This window comes from Myodes glareolus, chromosome 6, assembly GCF_982192425.1.
Source record: "Myodes glareolus chromosome 6, mMyoGla1.1, whole genome shotgun sequence".
Lineage (NCBI taxonomy): Eukaryota > Metazoa > Chordata > Mammalia > Rodentia > Cricetidae > Myodes > Myodes glareolus.
Window position 1 is genome coordinate 104,618,650 of NC_142031.1, and position 21,621 is coordinate 104,640,270.

Here is a 21,621-nt window from a genome sequence, read left to right on the forward strand (position 1 = left end):
AGAATGGCGTGGTAAATGGCCATAAAGGTACAGATGCATTGAGGAGTGAGACATGATGCCAGAAAAGAAAGCACGGGCCAGGGAGCAACATGGAATTGACAATATTACTTTTTATTCAACATAATTATGGTTGTTTTATCTTCTCAGTTATAAGGAATTGTTGATGTAGTTGAAGCTTCTGAGCAATACAACAAGATTTGAATTTCAGGTTGATAACTCTGGGTGGAGCATAGGAGAGCTTAGAGGGGAGACTGGAGGTCACCAGAGCAGCTGGGCCGATGCTTGCACTAACGTGTACACTGGAGGTGAGAATTGCTGACACTTGGGTTTAGAACAAAGCAAGGGAAGGAGAAACTCCCTCTGAGCTGTTCTGGCTTGGGTATGCTGGGAATTTGGTGCCAAGGCTGTGGGATGCCCTTAGATAAGAATGCTCACTTTGAGTGTGGTTGTGTTGACCTGGTGGCCTCTGGGATGTCCCTGTAGCCGTTAGTTATCACAATACGGAATATATATGGAGGGAACTTGGACTTGGAGCTGTGTTTCTGAGAGCCTTGGCTCTGAGTCAAAGCCACTCAAGTAAGTGACCCAGAGAAGAGAGCCCTGATCCAAGTGTCCTCAGAGAAGCCATTCTAGAACTATTTAAAAATGTATTGTTTCTTTTCCCCAGACCATGTATTCCATGTATGAATGGGTCCTACAAGTATCTTATTAACTGAAAATGTCAGGTGGTTCAGCACATTTTTCCTGGGCCTGACCTTTGTACCAGTTTAGGAAGGTGAGGTGAGGATTTCAGAAGGAAGGCCCTGTTCTCACAAAACTTAATAGTCTGGTTACGGTGGCCAGAAAGGATTTTTTAAAAAAGTGTCTTACATATCCTAGGATGGCCTGGAACTCAATGCATAGCTGAAACTGGCTGTGAATGTCTTATCTTTCTGTTTCAGCCTCCAAAGTGCTGGGATTATAGGTTTGAGATACCTTGTTCAAGTTCCAGAAAGTTCTTATGTTAAAATGTTAAATATTAAAAAACAACAACATTAAAAGAGAGGGCAACAGCTAGATGCTAAGTGAGTGATACTGATACTGAATGCCAGGTTCAGAGGACCTTTCTCCTGCTAATAAAGCAGGAACTTGGAAAAAACGTCTTCCTGTACACCAGAGGAGGAAGTGGTGAGAACCAAGTGTGAGGCTAGAGTCTCGCATTTAGAGTGCATTTTCTGCACTCAAATCCTAATACTATTTAATGGTACATCATTGCTTCTTATCGTAAGTTATTTGTGCTGACTTATTAGCTAATTATAGCCCAATATTTGGCAGCTGTGTGCATTTTATTTTGTCCAAGACTTGCACATGACTCTGTCAGTTGGGAAGCAGCCCTAAGCAAAAAGGTTTCTGTATTCCAGTTCTAGTGTTCTGTCATGATTGTGTGTGTGTGTGTGTGTGTGTGTGTGTGTGTGTAGAAAAACATTTTCTTTGGCTTCTGTATATGGAAGGAGAGGGCATCTAGATCTCCATTACAAATTTTTGAGAATTGACTAAGATCATTGATCAATATGAGGCATATAAAGTAGCCTGTGACAACTTTGAGGATGGCCACCACCACTTGACATTAGTAATAAAAGGTGCATTTTGCAGCAAACAAACACTATTTTTGGAGAAAGAATACTTAATTTATGTAAGAAATTAGCATTCTTCAGGCTTTTATTGGAGAGTGTTCTTTATTTAAAGTCTTCTTGACAGCTGTTATTAAACAAAACTAATGAACCTTAATGAGCACAATGTGAAGATTTTCTACATAGTAGAATTATGAAAAAGCTAGAGCGTAATTCAATTAAGACATGAAATTGAAAGTCATAGTCAGTGGCTTTCATTCATCTATCTGTAGAGAACTCAGCAGTCACCCATTCACTTAGAAAACATTTCCTCATCTCTGTGTCACAGGAATTTATTTATTATTTGATGTATTTGAAGCTTCTGAGTGATACAACAAGATTTGAATTTCAGGTGGATAACTCTGGGTGAAACATGAGGCAAAGGCTTTCCCTGACTGGATGTTCAGTCTAAAGACAGGGAGAAATGGCTGCAAGATTTTCAGAAATAGCAGTTTACACTGAGGAGTGTCGCAAAGAGAGAAAGGAAGCTATGAAAATGGTTAGGAGGATACGAAGCAGGTCTCGGACTAGGAGGAGTAAAATTCAGTCTGAAACATAAGAAAGTAAGCATTAGTTGAGTAAAGGTATCAGGGGAGAGTGTGTGTGAAGGAATTCAAGGCCAGTTTTTCAAAAGTGGACACTTCTGTGGAAAGGAATATGGAAGAAGGTGCCACGGCACAGAGAGGTGGAAGACTGCAGGCTGGCCACTCAATGGAGGGCCAGATCCAGCTCCATCTTCCTGTATTAGCACAAGAAGCTATTGTCTAAGCAGTGAGATCAGAAGACTTTGGGGGTGTTTTACCCCGCATGGCTTGAATAGGGGGGTAAGGACAAAGCCTGTTTTTTTACCTTGATCTCTAGGTGTTTTTCAGTTAGGGAAGAATCTTTGAGGGCCTGTGCATGTTTTTAGGTGTGGATTTGCAGGCTCGGTGGGGGGCAGGAGCAGGTTGAATGGGGAACACAGTGATGAGGTCACTTTTGGATGTACTGACTATGAGGCATCCAAGAGCATCACGGGAGTGATAGTGCGAGCATGGAGAGTTGGTCAGTGGGTCCGCAGATTGAAAGAAAGAACTAGATCAGTTACATAATATACAACCCAACAAGGTAAGAACTGTGTGTCTGAATGATGCTCCATTAATATTCCTGTAGACACCACGAAAAGACAATACACTGAAGACCAGTGGCTTAGCTAGTCTAACATAGGAGACAGGAAGTTGGGGTTTGTATATAATTTTTCATTGGCATTTTCTTGTTCAAAATAACTTGAAAACCCAGACAGTAACCACAGCACATAGCCTTGTTTGAAAGTCTTGTACTGACCATTAGGTATAATACCCACCCAAACATAGCTTTGGAATGGAGACAGAAGCCTGGGGGCAGATAGGGTCCTTTTTAGTATTCTAAAGGCTAAGAGGGATTTTGACCCAGGAAGTGAAAGGATGAGACTGTTATCAGGGACATTCTGAGAACTACAGGGCAAGACCCAGGCAACTGAGGCCTGAAACCCAGAGCCCAGCACACTGTAAAGGGGTCTGGTGGTATATAAGCCCAATAGATTCTGAGTAATCTAGTTTATCCAGAATCCAATCAACCCAAACTCTTAAATAACCAGGATGTTTCCTGTATTCTGGAGACACACCTAACAAAAGTGGATATGTGAGATGAATTTTTGAAAACTGCTACTTCCACATATGTCTTAAGAGGGGTCCAAACTTACTAATAGCCCCAACATCTTCTCTGCCTGTCTTTTTTGTTGCTGTTATTGTTACTTTCCTTTTTTTTAATTATATAAAGAAACTGCCAAAAGTTCATTGTGAATTTTTGCAGTTTATTCTGTGGTGCTTTATTTTTTATTTTTTTGATGCAGTTTAATCAGTATTTTCCAAGTGCATTCTGCTCATGTGGACAGGTTGTATGTATCAGTCCAATCCTCCATTCTTCTCAATTATCCATATACTTAGCACTCTCAGAAATGGCGATTTTTGCCTGGCTGATTTCATTTGAATATGATCGTCTTTTCCATTGCCAAATGTGGATTCCTCTTGAGTTATGGCTCAGTAATTCAACACATTTACATCAGAGTTGATCTATGAGCAATACCCCCTACGTGTGTCTCTAAAGGTCTGAGTGATGACATGCATCTCGTTCCCCCTCTCTGACTCTGTCATGGGGACGACTCTGAAGGCTTCTGTAATGCCTGCAGCTTAAGCTCAATGAAATGGATTTTGTTCAGTAATGTATACAGTCCTGAGTGATTGTTGTCACAGGCCCTGACTGCTAACTCTGAGGAACTAGATACACCTTCATTACTATGGTCTCGTGTACTCAGCTTGAAATATAAGAATCATTTATCAGATATTGATTGTCATGAACATTGTTTAGACCCCTCAACCTGTCCTTAAAACCACTGTAGGAAATGAGCCGTTTTCCCAAAGTGAAAGAACTTTTGAACTGCCAGTTTGGTATGGCTTCAGTGAAGTCAGAACCAAAGGCTACTTGGTTTCAGGGGTCTGGTGCTTTCACTTGGTGGGAGAAGATGGATGGGTCTAAGGAATCCGTCTGCTAGCTCCCTATGTTCTAGATAGTCACTTTACTTTGCCATGTTTAAACCTGAGATTTCAAGAATTGTGTCCAGAGAAATGTAAATATCTTAGAGGAAATTGGAAAGCCCTCTGCCTCCAACAAGCTACCGAATTGAATGGAATTCCCTCAGAAATGGATACGAGCCAGGTTTTAATGAAAAAGGGTAGGGAGACAGGCATACCAGGGGGTGGGCAAGAAAGTTTTAGGGACATGAGTCTGTGACTAAAGTCAGAATATGCAGCCTTCATTGTGGCTAACTCTACCTGAGAGAAAAACTAAATAGAAATTAGAAGTACAAGCTCGAGATGATTCCACCAAACCCAAGCCACCCCTTCCCTGATTGCAGGGGTGTGTCTGTGAAGAGAGAGACTTTGTCTTAATCCTTTGGCTTCCTCTCCACTCTGACAGTTATTTAAGTAGGAGCCAGGCTCCCAGGGAGGAGGTTACAGAAATGCATTTCCTTCCTCACGACTCTGCTGCACTTACTACACGGCAAGTTTTGTAAATACATGATAGAGATATGAATCACTTATGAAAAAGCCACACTACCAGATTTCCACAAGTGTGACATTTACTTTCTGTTTCCTCTGTTAAAAAGCCCTTCCGTTCTTATCCTTGGTGCCACTCATTAGCTCTCTGCCCAGATTTGAACACTGAGATCTTAGCTATGGTTTTTGGCCTGCTCTGTTTGAAAAGCCTTGCTTCCCAACAAGGGAAGATCTCAGTGTTCTATGAGGAGAGGTCTCGTTTGGGGACGTCTTGTAATCCAAGAGCTAGAGTTGTTGACCCAGGATCAGGAGAGAAGCAGGCGCGCATAATGGTGTTGGATTTCTGTCTAGCCAGCTGTCTGCAGACAGATGAGGGTCTGTTGGGGGAGAACAATAAAGAGATTGACTTGTGTAAAGACTACAGAAGACACAAAAGGGCCGCGGTGGAGTCACTGTGTAAATCGGTAGCTACACGTAGGCTTCCTGGGAGGCTCTTTAACTTGGAGTGTATGAGCTTCTCCTTAGATGTTATTATTGTCTTCCCTCTGGCCAGTACCAGCCAGAGGACGGGCTCCCAGCATCCATTCGCTAATGGATTGTCTTATTTACAGTCCCCTTTGAGGTAAGCCTTCTATTCATCTCTTCAACCCTCTCCAACCTCAAGTCACAAAGGTAAAGCCTTCCTTCATTTGAATTTGATCTCATTTGACCAATCAAATATATATATATGAGAGAGGTGTCTGTCCTGAATAGGACCACAGCCCTCCTTTTTAAAAAGTGGTCTAAGTTAGAGCGCATGAGTTCTAAGAATAATTTTTTTTCTCCCATAGAAAACTCAGTAGAAAAAATCTAGAAACTAATAATAAAGCCCAAGACTCTTTACTAACAATTGGGCTACTCTAGGCTAAAGTGAACCTTTGTTTACTTTATACATTGTTCATTATTACATACACACACACACACATATATATATAAAATGTTTGCTATTTATATATTTGTCTTGCCCTGAGTTTTTGGGCAAATGGAATTTCATTTTGTAGCTCATCTCTGAGACCCATGTGATAGGAAAAGAGACCCAATTCTCACAATTTTTCCTCTGACGTCCACACTTGCACTATTGCTTGGGTGTATTTCCCATATACTTAAATATGAGTAAATAAATAAAGGTGATAAAAATTAAAAAGAGACATTTACACCAGTACCTCTGGGTACTTAGTGAAAGTGTGAGAAGAATAATTCACTTGTGTTTTCACCAGCATTTTGGTGTTCAAAATGCGAATGGCCAGAAGACAATCAGGATGTGTAGTTGTAAAAGCCTAGGTTTTAATGTGTGCATTATGGAAATGAACTACCGAGAGGAAAGAGAAATACACAAAGGCTCTCCATTATCAGAAACCCAGAGACAGTTCATACAAATGGGTTAAGAGATCAGTAGAAGTATCTGGTTCTATCCACTTCTTTCCAGTCTGCACCAGGCATGCCAATACAAAACAAAAGCAAAGGATCGAATGGCCAGTCTGGTCTTGGCTCACTTCACAGCCATTTGTGCCTTCTCCCTCCGTCCACTTTCCCACAGTGACATCCACGTGATCTGGCCTTGTGGGAACATGTAGGTAGTTATAAAATTACTTTGTGATGCTCTGACTCTCCACTCCCTTGAGAGAACCAAGGGCTGACAAGTAAGATAAGCTGCATCTGTCTGTCCTCAGTGCTGTGGTCTCCATAGGGAAGGATGAAGACACGATTGTTTCCACAAGGAGTCGCTCTCCCAGAAAAGCAGGGTACACCCAAGGCAGAGTTTGACTATGTGTCTGGCTATGTATTCAGTTTCTCAAACCCCCAACATTACTGTGCCCAACAGGATGGTGTCTTGCTGCCAACCTAAAGTGAAATCTGAACATTTTGGATTTTCAAAGTAAACTTGTTGGAATAGTAAGCTCATTTTTTGAGGTACCCATATGGCTTCTGCTCAGATACACACTCTAGGAGAGTATAAGATGCTACCAGGCACTCCATAATTTAACATCAATGTCTAATCATTCTCACTTATCCAGGGCATTAGAAAAACATTCCCAAATAGAGTGCTTGACTTTGGAATACTTGCTACTTACTTTTGACCAAAGCTGTGCCTGTTGCTTTGGAAACTCCCAGCTATCGAAAGGCAAACAAAGTCATTTTCAATCTTCTTTGCTCCTTGTCACAGTTTTGGGACTTTGTGGAAACTGAGTTCTTTCCCGGCTTGGCCTCATGGAGATGGCCTGCTGCCTCCTGGGCTCTGCAGCTTCCCCACTACTGTCAGCTTAATACAGATTCCAGAGCCAGGGGCTTCTTTCTGCCCTTCTCTCCAACGGCAGCTCAGTCTAGTTAGGTGAACTGCGAGATTTTGCTGTCTTGTTTCGGGTTTCCACAACTCATATTTCAGGTAAACTCCATCAACCAAAACAATAGCGTTCTCACAAGCGGTGATTCAGGGAGGAATTCTGCTGAAGTTCTTCAGAAACAAAAGGCCAGGAATAACCTGGGTTTCTTTTCCAGCTCCTTTCCTGCATTTGAATGGAAAGACCCTGGTGTGTTTTCTGCTGTTTGGCTGGTTTTCTTCCAGCATCTAAGCTTCCTGTTGGAATCTTTTGACCTCTTTGCATGATTCTCCCCAACACTCTTGGAAGTCTTCAAATTTTAAAGTCTTCAAAATTTTATTTTCCGCAATAGATTCTTTAAGCCTCTATATCCTTAGGACTAGTTATTTTGTCTGGTTATTTAGTAACTTAATTACTTAATTAGTTGCTTAAAATTTTAAAGTATGAGGTAGGTTCACACTCTCTAGGGTTTGTAGGGTATCTGAATCAGTTCCTTGCAGTTCCAGGAAGGGGAAAATGGTGTTCACTGTAAGCTAGCTCCCCAGGCTCCTCCTTCCTTTTCTCCTCTACGTAGGAAACCATGGCTATAGGAGATGTCCTTACTTTCCTCGTAAATCCGCAGTAAAGGAAAGGAGTAAAATGAAAGCATTTTTTATTTCTTGCTAGGTACATTCATATTAGGAACATGGACCACCTTGAAAGTCAGCTGGAGGCTTACTAGCTCACGAGGCCCTCTGAGGAGATGCTATCTCAACTGAGATCTGAGTAACGAGCAGGAATCAGTGTCTGGGTACCATCTGCCCTGTCAAGAATACCTGAGTAGTGAACCTTGAGCCTTTTCCATGGACTTGAGAGTATTCCTGTGTTTTAAATGTTGACTCTCAAATGCCATGGTATTACTTGTGTGCGGTTCACCTTGATTTGGGGAACAAATCAAGATGAGACAAGAAAGGAAAACCTTACTGTCTTTGCAATCAAGAACACTTCTCTGGAATTCAGGAGCGTCAGGAATGGAGTAGCACTGTCTCCCTTTCCCTAGGTCTAACAAATGCAGAGGCCGTATTTGGACCTGTGCAGATGACAGCTGCAAGGGATCCCTTCGCTTGGCCCAGGGAGATTTACAACCTGCTGACCCGCGCCAGTTGATGTACAAGCTTTTTGGACAGATGCAGAACTCCATGTGGAAAGGTTGCTAATCTCACAAACTCAAAACCGGTGGCGGAGGAAGTCAAATACTTGGAATGCTCAGCACACGGCAGGGCCAGTACCTGGTGAATTAAATTGCTGCTTTCAGGCTGGGATTATTCTGTCCTTTTCACCAATGTGTACACGAAAGCATGAGTTACAACAGAACTGAACTTGAGGCCTCCTAGTTGGTGAAGTTATTAAATTAGATTCAAACCCCTTAAACTATATCTTACAGTTGCTGTTATAAAATACCACTTTAGGTTCATGCCTTCTTTTCTTTCCAGAATAAATTCATTTGGAGAGTTATGGGAGGTTAGCGGGACACAGTGGGTATTTAAGTAGGTGCTGAGAACAAAGCTCTTCTTTCCATTCCCCTTTGATCCCCCCGCCCCCAGCAGTGCCTTTGTGCAGCCCTTGCAAAGCACAGGGCACGGTGGAAGCCACCAGCACAGGCTGCCTTCCTCTGAGCCTCTGGGATTCATCATTCCTGATGAATTGTGGGGATTCTAAACAGAGGCCACGAGTGCCCATCTATTATTATTTGCCTTTGGGGGTACTTTCCAGCCTTTCCTTAGTTCTTCCAAGAACTTGAGTGGTTTCATGTGCCTTCAATGCTGACTTTCAGACACCATGACATTATTTGTGTGGGATTTGCCTTGACTTGGGGAAGTGTCTAAGTAGATGAGACAAGAAAGGAAAGCTTACGAGGTGCTGTGAGGAGACAGATCTTCCTCTCAAGGTTTTCCTTTCCTCTAATTCTCTCCATTGGAGAGTCCGCTAAAACTCTCCTGAGGATCTTAGGAGCTGATTCAAAACTGACACAGCCTTGAATGACACTGGGGATTGGATCAGCATACTTTCAAGTCCATCTTCCTCTTGAATGTCACAGTGACCTGGGTGGAATAGTCAGGGCAGAAGTCACATCTCTGCTTGATAGACCAGGAATCCCCAGGTATATGAGATTCTTCCAAGGCCAACTGACAAGGAAGTGCCAGAGATAAACTGTACCTGGGCCTCTCCTGCTTCCCAGTGAAGTCTCAATCACACCGTTAGCAAGTGCAGATGCTGCTTCTAGACGTTCTTAGATCCTCTTTTCCCATTTCACCCTTCTTTGGAAATTTATTTCTGATCTCATGGTTTAGCTCTGTAACACATCTATATTTTTAAAAGGATTATATAGGGCTTCTTAGTTTTGGGATGCAGTTCAGTAACAGACATACGCTTAATATGCTTGAGGTCCTATGTGTGATTTCCAGCACACACGCACACACACACACACACACACGCACACACACACACACCCCACTAAAGACTCTTACTGCCTGATGATGAAGATGATAATAACGATTGTAAAAGTACAAATAACTATGTATTACTGGCCATTACTTGTACCAGACAAAAGACTTTTTTTATAAGTCTCTGCTCACTGTGCTCTGATCCAATGGATCTTGGAAAGGCTGAGGCTTGAACCTGGATCTTGCTGTCTTTAAACCCGGCCTCAGTTGGGATCTCACACTGCCTTCTAAGGGAGGAAGGGAAACACACAGGAGCAGAGCCCCTGAGCTCCTGGAATGCAGCTTCTCACGGTGACGTTTACATGTGTTTCTGCCTGTCCAAACAATGACATAACAATCACAGACTAGCAGCTCCACTCTGAAATGACAGCGCAGAAGGAAATCCCAGAACTGTCGACACATATGCCTGCCCCTGCGAAAGTAGTCCCTTCTGCCATTGCCTGCCAAAGGATCTTTCTGACATGAGCTTATGCTTCTTCTTTCTACAGGAGGAAATATAAGAAAACGTCGCAGAGGTAAGTGCATCCTTCTGGGAAGCGGAACCTTCTGGGCTGTGGTTGAGGAACTGTGAGGCAGCTCTTCCCAAGTTCGGCTTGTGGTGCACTGGAATTGGAATAAAGAGTCCCTCTCCTCCTTAGTGAGTTGTCTGCTTTATCTCCCGCACCCCATCCCCCGTCGTGGCTGCTGCTCTAAATTGAAATTGATTGTAAGGTGTAGTGTATATCAGTGGGTAGACAGCTCATGTGAGCAGATCCTATGGATTTGGAAGATTGTTACTGCTGTGTTGTGATTTTTGCCAGAACATTGACCAATAAGGGATGAGACTGCATGGGCAGGTGAGAGGTGATGCATCCTGGGGAGGAGTGCAGAGGCTGTAAATACACTTTGGATTCTTGTTCACCAGAGTGACTGAGGAAATACTGCTTAGCCACTTGCACAGAGCACCTTAGAGCAATGGTAGCCTTTTGATTTGATTGTAGAAAGGGTAATTTGAAGAACAATCTGTCATATTCTCTAAGTACCTACTGCATGCCCAAGGGCCTGGCCTGGCTCTCTCTGGGCTGTGTTTTGCAGGAACTTGGATGAAGAACCTTCAAGTTATTTGGTACATACTGTCCTCACCCCTTATGGATACAACAACTCCAACCTGCATACTTTGCATTTGTGATTCCATCTTTGAGGGTGGCATCTCCCACTGAAGTGTCCTTCAGTAGATGGTGGTTGCTGGTTCAGGAGGGCATAAGGTTTTATGCTTGTATAAAAGTGATGAACACAGGGAAAGTGAGTGTAACCTCTAAATAATGGAATAATAAAGTGAACCTAGGAAATATCATGAGCGCCGTGGCTGAATTGATTCACTGATCTAATTTTTCAATGATTTTTCTGTGATGTATATTTAAAGTGCACAATAAGATGATTTGATTTGAGAATGCATGGTAAAATTATTACCATAGTGAAGAAAATTAGCATACCCTTTCCTTCACATACATAAGTCATTGGTTCATTAGGTTTTATTTGAGACAAGGTCTTACTTTGTATCTTAAACTGACCCGGAATTCACTCTGCAGCGGAGGTTGCCCTAGACTAATGGCAATCCTCCTGCTTCAGCTTTCTGAGTGTTGAGATTACAGATTGAGCCACCATGCCAGACTGGTTCATCTAACATATTTTCTAGTGTTTCGTTTTCATAAGCCTATTGGATAATGATGGTACACACAACCTTCTATGGCCTCCTTAGCTTCTCCAGCAACATCTCTTGCCCCTTCCAGTGTTTTTCTTTCCTCTCTAAACTTTCACTATGGCGTAATTCTAAAAGTGACTGTAACTGCTTGGGGGTGGGTAGGTGATTTCTTAGGAAGAGCTCTGATTGTCTTTTCATTCGTATATTTATCTGAGGCTTATTTAAGAGCACAGACCACATGTGCATCAGGGAGCACCTCTGGAATGATGCGGGACATAATGGATTGACTTTGAAGTTACTCAGGAATCCCATGGAGAGAGTGGATAGGTGTTGCCTGTGGTGACAGTCCTTGCACTGCAGGCGCTGTGGTGACACTTTCCTGTTTCTAGCTTACACTACTCCTTCCTCTCTGACTAAAACTTGGTCCCTTTGTTAGTTAATGCTCTGAGATTTCTGCTTTCTGTGTATTACACAGCTGCTTCATCTTTTGTTCTTTCTGTCTAGTGTGTTACACTTTGTGGTAGTTTGTTTTCATTCTGCCACAAGCCTGAAATATTGCCGCCTCCTAGCAAATGTTATTGAATGAAGTATTGCTAACTGTTCCTACGGACTGAACCTTTAAGTTGATTTTTCTCCCACCACACACTATTGGTGATAGCACCAGGGAGCATGATCCTATGCTCTTTAATCTTGAGTTGATTAGAAGAGAAACAGAAATTATTTTCTCACAGCATATAGGCTAAATAATGTCATGGGATCTTCCCAGGCCTTTTCCAGAAAAGGTGAATTAATTCTGGAAGAGCCAGACTTGCGATGTCATGATGGAATGCAAGTCAGAACAAAAGTTCCATCATTTATAACAAATACATTTTGTGCAAATAGCATCGTCTACTATTCCTGTCTTAGTGGCCTTTGTTACGGAAAACTATTAGGGATATAATCAACATAAGTACCAAAATATCCTAGGCTACCAGGTTTGGAAAGTCCATTCCAAACATACAGGCAGTGCAGACCTTCTGTTGGCCAAGCATTTGTGGTCCACATTTCAGCCTAGAAGCCTAGGGTTGGCTTTTCATGGGCTTTGAATTCAGTAGTACAGATTTCAGTAGATTACAGCAAGATAAAAACCACTAGTGCAAACAAAATTTGCCAATAGTTTTCAGGAAAACATATTTAAATAGCCCTTTATTATCAACTTTTCTAGTCAGTATCATCTAGTAGAGGTTGCTGTGTTCTGTGTTTCCTAGTGTGCAGTCCAAAGACACATATATAGCTGGGCTATGTGAGTTACTGAGATGAAAATTGGTTACAATTTGAAGGCTTCCTGGAGGTTGCTATCCTCTTACAAATACCAATGGCTTACACAATCAACTACACACGTCTGTCTTGTTTAGGATGGTTGGGTTCATGGTAGTAATTGCATGAGAACCACTAAGCAGGATATAAGTTAATCACTCAGATTGGAGGGTAGTCTTCAGTAGTAAAATGTAATTACCATTTTTGACATGGGCTAGTCATGGATATGGGACATTTCAGCATCACCTCAATTTTATATTAAAGACAGACAGACAGGTGGGTGGGTGTCTTATGAAAGAGCCGCTCAAACCTGTCAATGTTCAAATTACCCTAGTGGCTATTTATGAAAGTGTGTTTTCGTATAACTGATGTGAATGCCATTATATTTTTTATTGTGTGCCAGAAATAAAGATTGCTTTGTGCCTCCTTTACTGGTGCTGAAGTACAAATAAAAAAGGACCAGTTTGAACTCTTCTACTTTTAATAATTTTCATATTAAATAGATCTATGTCCTACTGATATAAACAGCAGACTGTTCTCAGCAATGTGGCTCAATCATTTTATTTTGCTCATGATGTCACGGCCTCGGAGATCCGGGTGGGAGTTGGGTTCATGGATTGCTGTGATCTACCTGGTGTCAGCTGGGGTTGCTCTGGGTGGACATGCTGCTTGCAGGAGCTGTGGTGCTCCTTGTCTCTGTGTCTGCCTCCGGCATCCCTCCCATCTCCCCACAAAGCTTTCACTCCCCACATGCTTTTATGTAGCTCCCTCCTGCATGACAGTCTCAAGGTGGTTATGCTTCTTCTGTGGCTTCTGAGCTGAGTGGTCTAAGTGGCAGCATTAGAACCTGCTTGTCTCTCAGTTGTGACCGGGGTTGACTCACTGGCACAGAGTCACGTCTGCTGTGTCACTGCTCAGTCTACCAGCGCACCTAGATGCTCAGTGATCTGCCGCCTTCTTCCACCCATGTAGCTGACCATCAGTCTTTTCCAGAATGACTTCGTCTGAGACTTTTCTAGAAGCTCTAGGCATACCATCAGACAAACAGTATAGGTAATTTGAGAGGACTGTCCCACTAGTGAGGCACCACTGTGCCTGGCTTGTGTGCTTGCCAGCAAGATTCCTTCAGAGTGGAAGTAGCTGTTATTTTTTTTTCATGTTGGGGCAAGTGTATCGTTGTGGCTGACAGTGGCTTGTTGAAGTCTTAATGTAGCTAGTTTATTTATTTATTTATTTGTATGAATATGTGTGGGGGTGCATGTGGCATGGTGCTCATGCAGTGGTCAAAGGAGCGAGAGTCTGTTTTCTCCTTCCGTTATAGGGTTGATCTTAGGTTGGCAGGCCTGCCTTCACTCAGGGAACTGGCTGGCTGACTTTGGCTCCTCACCATCTCTGCATTATTTAGTCAAATACAACTGGTGGTTTACTGTAAGAAAACTGAATGGTACTCATGACTTACAAGTTTTCTTTTTTAATTTTATTTTTTAAAATATTTTTTAAAATATGTATTTATTTATTATATATACAATATTCTGTCTGTATATATGCCTGCAGGCCAGAAGAGGGCACCGGACCTCATTACAGATGGTGGTGAGCCACCATGTGGTTGCTGGGAATTGAACTCAGGACCTTTGGAATAGCAGGCAATGCTCTTAACCGCTGAGCCATCTCTCCAGCCCTGAATACAAGTTTTCTATTGCCTAGTCTTGATTTGGATATCAAAGAAAAGATAGCCAAGCATATATAAATAATCTTTTCTTTTGTTTAGACTTTTCTTGCTGTTTACATACTTATTTAGTGTTCAAAACTATATTAAAGAAAAATACACCTGCTTTCAAATAATTATCACACTACTCGTGCTCCCCAGAGGGAGTTATTTTTCTTGAAGTAATTCACAAATTATAAGGCAGATCTTAGTTCAAGGGAAGGTTCTAGGTCTCATTTTTGGCACCAATGGAAAGATACTTACTTCTTCCAAAACCAGAATAGAAAAGGTGGTGGTGTTAGATGTGTTCTTTCTGGGTTAGCAAAGGCACAATAGGTGGGAGGCAAGCATCTTTCTCTACAGAAAACCTTACTAGACTGGATTTTAAGCAAACAGCATTAAGGGGACCCTCCCCATTTTGCTGTTGGGATGAGGCTTGTCCAGGAGGCCCTGTAATTTCAAGGATGGTGAAATGGTAATTTGACAGCTGGAGAGGACTATAGAGTATACCTGCTTCCCATTAAACTTCTCATCAGGTTGTTCTTGATACAAAATCAACCTCAAGACATCATCAGTCTTAGAGAAGTTTAACTCATTGAGGAAGCTTGCCAGATCATAGAGAGGATAATCCCAGAGACCTAGAAATCTTCTGGTACTCCTAGGCTGTTCTTCAAGAATGGGATTTCTATTCAAGATGGTGTAAAAAGTTGGATCAATGTCTGCTTTTCATGGTATTTGATTTTACTGATATATATTTAAAAAGTTACATTTATATAAAAATTATTAATTTTTAAAGAAATTATTTATTTTTATTTTATATACATTGGTGTTTTGCCTGAATGTATATCTGTATGAAAGTGTCAGATCCCCTGGAACTGGAGTTATAGACAGCTGTAAGTTTCCATGTGGGTCCTGGGAATTGAATCTGGGTTCTTTGGAAGGGCAGCCAGTGCTCTTAACCAGTCCCCTAGATAAAAATTATTAATGAAATTACAATTTTCCAGAAGTTTTCAATGAGGACATTTTTAGATAGTTATTTTAATCTCACCTTCTCTAATGAGTATCATCTGGTAAAGATTTGTATGTCTGCTACATGACCAGCCTTCATGTCTACATTGTGACAGTTCAGATATTGCTCAAGATGTATCAGATTTGGAGTTAAGTCTTTCTAGATAATGAAAGCCTGTAATATTTAGCATGATGGTTTGATCATTTGTTATTAATCATATTTCTATTTAGTTTAGATAGAAGTTCTGCTTCTTACTATAATTGAGTTATAAATTGGAACAATTAATGAGCTACCAAGTTTATGTTTTTGACAATCACATTACTTGGAGTCACATATATAGTTCATTATAAAAACCTTCCTGTTTAAAAATCAGCTCTCTGTCAACTTATTAAAAACTGGAAGTAAAATGAGAGGTAAAAATGCCTTTGTGAACAGGTCTGGGTGCTTGTAGGTGAGACTCATGTAAATAAAATAATTGCAATAGAATATGGTGGGCCTAAGGAATGAAGGCCATTGGACAGCTGCCTGGGTCGGGGGGCGGCAGGGCTTGTGATGTCATACACTTCTCTCACTAGATCACAAACACACAGTGCTGTTTACACTGCATGGGGCTTCAAAGTGTGCATGGTGAAGTCCAGCAGGATAGTTCAGAATCTCTTCTTGGTCTTCCTGGTTTTACTTCCATTTAAAATGTATATTTCCCTGATTCTTTGAATCTTTTCTCAGAGAAACAAATGGCTCAAAACCAGTCTGGACACAGAATTCCCAGGATATTGACATCTGCATAAGTGTTGTTGAAGTGGATATTGTAGTGCATAGGGAGGCCTCTTCCTGAAGAGGGGCCTCTGTCCGCTGTAATGCTAATGGAGGAGTCACCCCCTCCAACCATCTTGCCCTTTTCTTCTTCTGGGCCTTAATGAAGCCCTGGCATCAAATTTCATGAGTTCAGTAAATGATGACATCCACAAATAATGCCCTTTATCAGATCTACCCATCTCTTTCTGCCTTCATGGATCCACTTCTTCCATGAGTCCTTTGCTGATCTGCCACCTTTGTGGTTAATAATAGAGTGTCAGGTTTAAGGGCTGGGGAGGAGAGTGTTGTGCAGTCTTTGGGAAGGCTGCCTGCTAAGCACTCATATCCTAGTGTGAGCAGGTGCGTCTCTACTTCTCACATCCTTCCCCAGGTATAATATGATCCTCCAGTGAATACTGAAGTTCTCTTGATATCTTAAAAATGATTGGTGGACTTTTGTACTCTGTTTTTGCAGATAAAATTGTCAGTGAAATGAGATGTTCAGGAAGTTAAGAGAGGTCACATAGGATTTATTAAGACATGCGTTTCTACATAAATGTATAGTAAACCATGCATTCTGTAGTCTATTTAGAAGAACTGCTTTTCAGAACCTAAGAATTAATGAAGACACTAGGGGCGAAAGGATCTTCTGAGAGGTAAAACCCTTTCAAATATTTTCCTATATTTCCAGTTGCCAGCAGAATTAGGGTGATTTTACAGCAACTGTAGATAGGTCAAGGCAGCTGAGAGAGAGCAGGGGGGTAGTCCCAGTTAGAGTACAGATCAGGGATGTGCGTGATACTTAGCATAGGAAAAATGCCTTCAGGGTTTGTCATTTTGGATGGAACAGAATGAGGAAGAGAGGAGGAGGAGGGAGGGTCTTCTGAGACAGCTTTGGTCACAGTTCTGAATAGCAGACAAACATTCCTCACTCAGAGGCTCTGCCAAAGCATCAGAAGGAGTCTTATAGTGTGGACCCAGAGAAGCTGGTTAGTGGGAGATGAGAACTAGGCAGGGAGGGAGATAGGATCCTGGGCTGTAGGAGGTCAAGTGTTGGTGATGCTACTGCTAACAGGAAGAACCCAGGCACTGAGCTGTCATTTTCTTAGTTAAGAGGAACAAGTGACCGCAATGTAATGTCCTTATGACTGGTCATCACTATCCATCTCTGATCAAAGTTTGAATATGTTCTTGCATGTTTCTTCAGCATTACCCTTATGTTCTTCCTTCTTACCTGGTTTTATAACAGACTGTACACCTTTGCTTCCTATGGTCTGGTCTTTATTTTGATAATTCAAGCACATTATCCTTTGCTTAGTGTATTGGAAGTCTTCCTAATCATTCCTTTCTTTGGTGGTCTTCATTGTCTCAGTTCTGCGTATCTGCATCTGTTTCTCTACAGTCTCTCTGATTGTGTTTACAAACAACAAACATATTCAAGCATGCATAGAGTAACAAATAGTAAGAAAAACGGGCCATGAATTTGAAGAAGAGCAAAGTCTTACTTAGGATTTCTGTTTCTGTGAAAGGACACCATGAACACACAACTCTGATAAAGGAGAACATTTAATTGAGGTTGCGACTTACGATTTAGAAGTTCAGTCCATTATCATCATGCCAAGGAGCATAGTAGTGTGCAGGCAGAAACGGTGCTGGCTACATCTTGGTTAGAAGGCACCAGGAAGTGGAATCGAGAGAGGGAAACTATCAGTCAGTTACCCAGCCCTCTCGAAGTTGTATAAAGGTCTTTTTGGACCTATTCTAAAGTCATCATGAATCATTTTCATGATGGAAATAAGTGTTGAGTTTCTGGATTAATGTGTCATTGTCTTCCCTCCTTATAGAGTTTTGATTTTTAAAATTAAAAATTTTAAAATTTTAATTGCTTACATCATATTTTTCTCCAAGACTCAATTTAGAAGCACTGTCTCTCAATTAGTCTTCTTAGATATTTCCACCTAAAATATACCCTGCACTCTTGATTATTACTCATTGAATTCTGTGTACAAGAGTTAGATGTTTGTTGTTCTTGGGGCAATTGTGATGTTTTATTTTTTATTTTTTGAGTTTAGAATGATGGGCAGTGCAGGTATTTATTTTTAAAAATGCAGTATTTTATTTTTTGCTGTTTTGAGTTGTGGTGGTCTCTGTGTGTATGTGTGTGTGTATGTATGAGAAAGAGAGGCACACACAGAGAGAATGAAAATGAACACACGAACACACACACACACACACACACACACACACACACACACACACACATATATATGTATATATGTCAAGTATACATGGGCAAGCCAAAGGACAGCTTGCTACAATTGGTTCTCTCCTTTCACCATGCTGATCCTGGAGGTGGAGCCAGGTCGTCAGGCTCGGCAACAATACAGACTGAGCCATCTCACTGGCCCCAGGCTTATTTCTTAAATGTTATTTGAGTTTACGATGGGTGAGATTGGGGCCCTCCATATGTTTTTTATCGTGGGTGAGAACTAAAGTCAGTGATTCTGTGTATAAATAAGCTCAGGTTGACAGATGACTCATGCTTGCAAATGGTTCTGCACTTCACTGCAGAGTCCTGCACCCAGACTCCCATTTGGCTCTCAAACTGGCCAGCATGGTGGCCTGTGAGGTCAGCAAGACAGATGGCATGCATGGCAAGAATGTGAAAGTAGATCCTTGCTTGGATCATTGCCTTTGCTTTTCTCTTTCAGTTTCTCCACTGTGGGGCTATAGCTTTGGGTGAAAACTCACAGTACCTTTGCTCTGCCTCAATGCTTTGAGAATTATTTTCTCTCATTCTGATCACCAAGCTGGGGCATGTTCAGAGCAGTGTCTCCCATATTTGAGGAGGATTCTTTTGAATGTTGGAAAATGTGACTATTGCTTGGCTTTTCTGTGATGTTTTGCAGAGTGAGTTCCAGAATGATTTTTCTCAGGTTGCATAATGAGGCCCAAATGCATCTCTAAGAGTGTCAGCAGCCCTGATGATGGGAGGTCACTGTCCTTCACAAGTTATGCCCAGAGTTTAAGTTACCAAAGGAAGCATGTCTCTAAACCCATTCTAATCTCAGTGCCTGAGATATGAAAGGGTGCAACCAACTAGTTCAGTTCAGTAATTGCCGAAGCAGGGTCCAAACACAACCTCCACCACCAGCAGCTGCATGAAAAGTGGCTTTCAGGACCTCTGGAGACACTGAGTTGATCAGTGTAGATCAGTGTTCCTGATTCTGATACTGTTGATGTGCAACCGGCCTATATGTGTATGTCAGGCATTTTGCTAGATCTCTGCCTATCCACCAGATATCACTTGCTATTCCTTGCTATCTCTTAGTTGTGGTAGCCAAAAATGTCCTCCGGGAAACAAATTCACCTGTGGTGGAGAAGTAGATGATTAATCAAGATTAATAACAAGACTTTGTCTTTGTCGCTAGTGTCGTTGGCTGTGCCAGTTGCCCATTTCCTGCCACAGTATCTTCATCTATAGAGTTGACATTGAGATGACATTTGGCTATAAACCAGGATTTTCTGGCTCTTCTTATTGGGGTCTTGCAGGGTTGTTGGGTACTCTGTGCTATGCAACCAACTTACCAGAAGTGGCATAATTTCCACCTACCACGAAGATCACTGGATAGGTAACCGGATCTGTGCCCAGAATGATGGTCTTTTGGCCATCAACCAGGCTACCTCTGGTTTAGAGGCTTGTAATTTTGCCTAGGTAGGAAGACCTAGCCATGGGAAGAATGTTAAAGAATAGTTTCTAAACCGCAAACTTTGACAATAAAATCCTGTACCGGGTGAGTTTATCATGTACGAGGTACTCACTCCACACACACCATCAACATCTCATTGCATCGCTACAATGGGCAATCTGCACAGAGGACTCAGGAGAAATGAGACACTGACTGGAGGTTTCAGCACAGAACACATGCTCCAACCAGACTCTAAAGGCACATCTTTTAGGTACGGACACTTCCTCGAGTCTCCTGTGTCTGTGGTTTTGTAACTCATTGCAGATGTGGAGACAGTATTTATACAGAATAGTTTTATGTCAACTTGACACAAGCTAGGGTCTTTAGAGAGAAGGGAAGAAGGGAGCCAGCCTCAGTTGAGAAAATGCCTCCATATGAATGAACTGTGGGCAGGCCTGAAGGGCATTTTTAAAAAAAAAAAAAAAACAAAAAATAAAAAACAAGGTTTCTCTGCTGTAGGCATTTTTAAAATTAGGGATTCATTTGGGAGGGTTCAAGGCCATTGTGAATGGCACCATCCCTAGGCTAGTGGTCCTGGGTTCTATAAGAAAGCAAACTGAGCAATTCATGAAGGGCAAACAGCACCGCTCCATGGTCTCAGCTCCTGCCTCCGGGTTCCTGCCCTGAATTCCATCAGGGATGAACTGTGATATGGAAGCTTACACTAAAGGACACCCACCTTTCCTCCCCAAGCTGCTTTAGTCATGGTGATTCAGAACAGCAGTGGTAATCCTAAACAGGATTTGTTTCCTTCCTCAAGTGAGGCAGGTAAGTCTACAGAAGTTAAAAGGTCAGAAGGATGCACCTTTGAGACCTTGTTTCCCTCCTCTGCCTGTTCTTCATTTTTAAAAGGCGGGGTCTCAAGTAGCCCAGGCTGACCTCAAATCTTTCTTCTCCTCTTGCACCAGCCTCTGGGGTGCTGGGATTACAAGTATGAAACGCCATGCCTGATTGATAGGGCTCCTGGGGTTGAACCCAGGGCCTCTTGCATGCTACTGGCCCCTTCTGTTCCTTCTGTAAAAGGACATTTTCCATTTGAAATGTTTTTGTATCTGTTCTTAACCTAAAAGGTGAAGCCTCAGGAGAGTTTAATGATGGCGTGTTATTAAAGAGCTATATTTGTGCAGCGTGATTCAAGTGAAGGAAATCCTCCCTCACCACCTGCTGCTTCTTCATTTTTACAAATCATTCATTGTGTGCTTAACATCCTCAAGTACTTTGAAGCCACGTGATCAGTCATCCATATACCCATAACCCTTTGTTCATAAAAATAGAAACCGAGAGAAAGAAATTCACGCTGCCTTTTCTATCCTTGTTTGCTGTCTTGCCGCCTTTAAGCATCCATCAGCTCATTCCCTGAATTTTTCCCGCTCCCTTGGCACGAGTAGAATCTGGACCATTTCTTCCTTTCATTTTTGGATGCCAGGGATAGGGAATCAGAATGAGGAATTCCAAACAAGCGGGATAGAGCTGAGAAAGTGGAGGATGGACTTTGGAAAAAGCACATCTGTGGCGTTGCTCAGCTAAAGAGTTACTGGAGTGAAGGCCTGGGGTAAAGATCAGAGTGCTGGAGTTTTGAATACTTGGGCTGAAACTCAAGTCCTGGCACCAACCCTGTGTAACGATGGGGGTGTGTATTGTTCCCTTTCACTACTACTAGAATCCTTTTCTTCTCTCCTGCAAATGGATTTGTTTCTAGGATGCTCTCCCTTTTTCTTCTTCTTCTTCTTCTTCTTCTTCTTCTTCGTCTTCGTCTTCGTCTTCGTCTTCGTCTTCGTCTTCTTCTTCTACTTTTCCTTTTTTCTTGGTATTTTGAGACAAGA

At 42.0% G+C, this 21,621-nt stretch overlaps 1 protein-coding gene across 9 annotated transcripts in view; it reads left to right on the top strand.

Moving 5' to 3' along the window:
• The window catches only part of Pde1c (phosphodiesterase 1C), a 445,757-nt gene that overhangs the window by 183,913 nt on the left and 240,223 nt on the right, over positions 1 to 21,621 (top strand). For 2 of the 9 annotated variants that reach the window (XM_048440409.3, XM_048440408.3), the window contains one exon: positions 10,052 to 10,078. The exons of the other annotated variants lie outside the window; for them this stretch is intronic. In XM_048440409.3, coding sequence (XP_048296366.3) covers positions 10,052 to 10,078 — 27 coding nt within the window. The remainder of the gene's footprint in view (positions 1 to 10,051; positions 10,079 to 21,621) is intronic. 9 annotated transcript variants of the gene reach the window in all.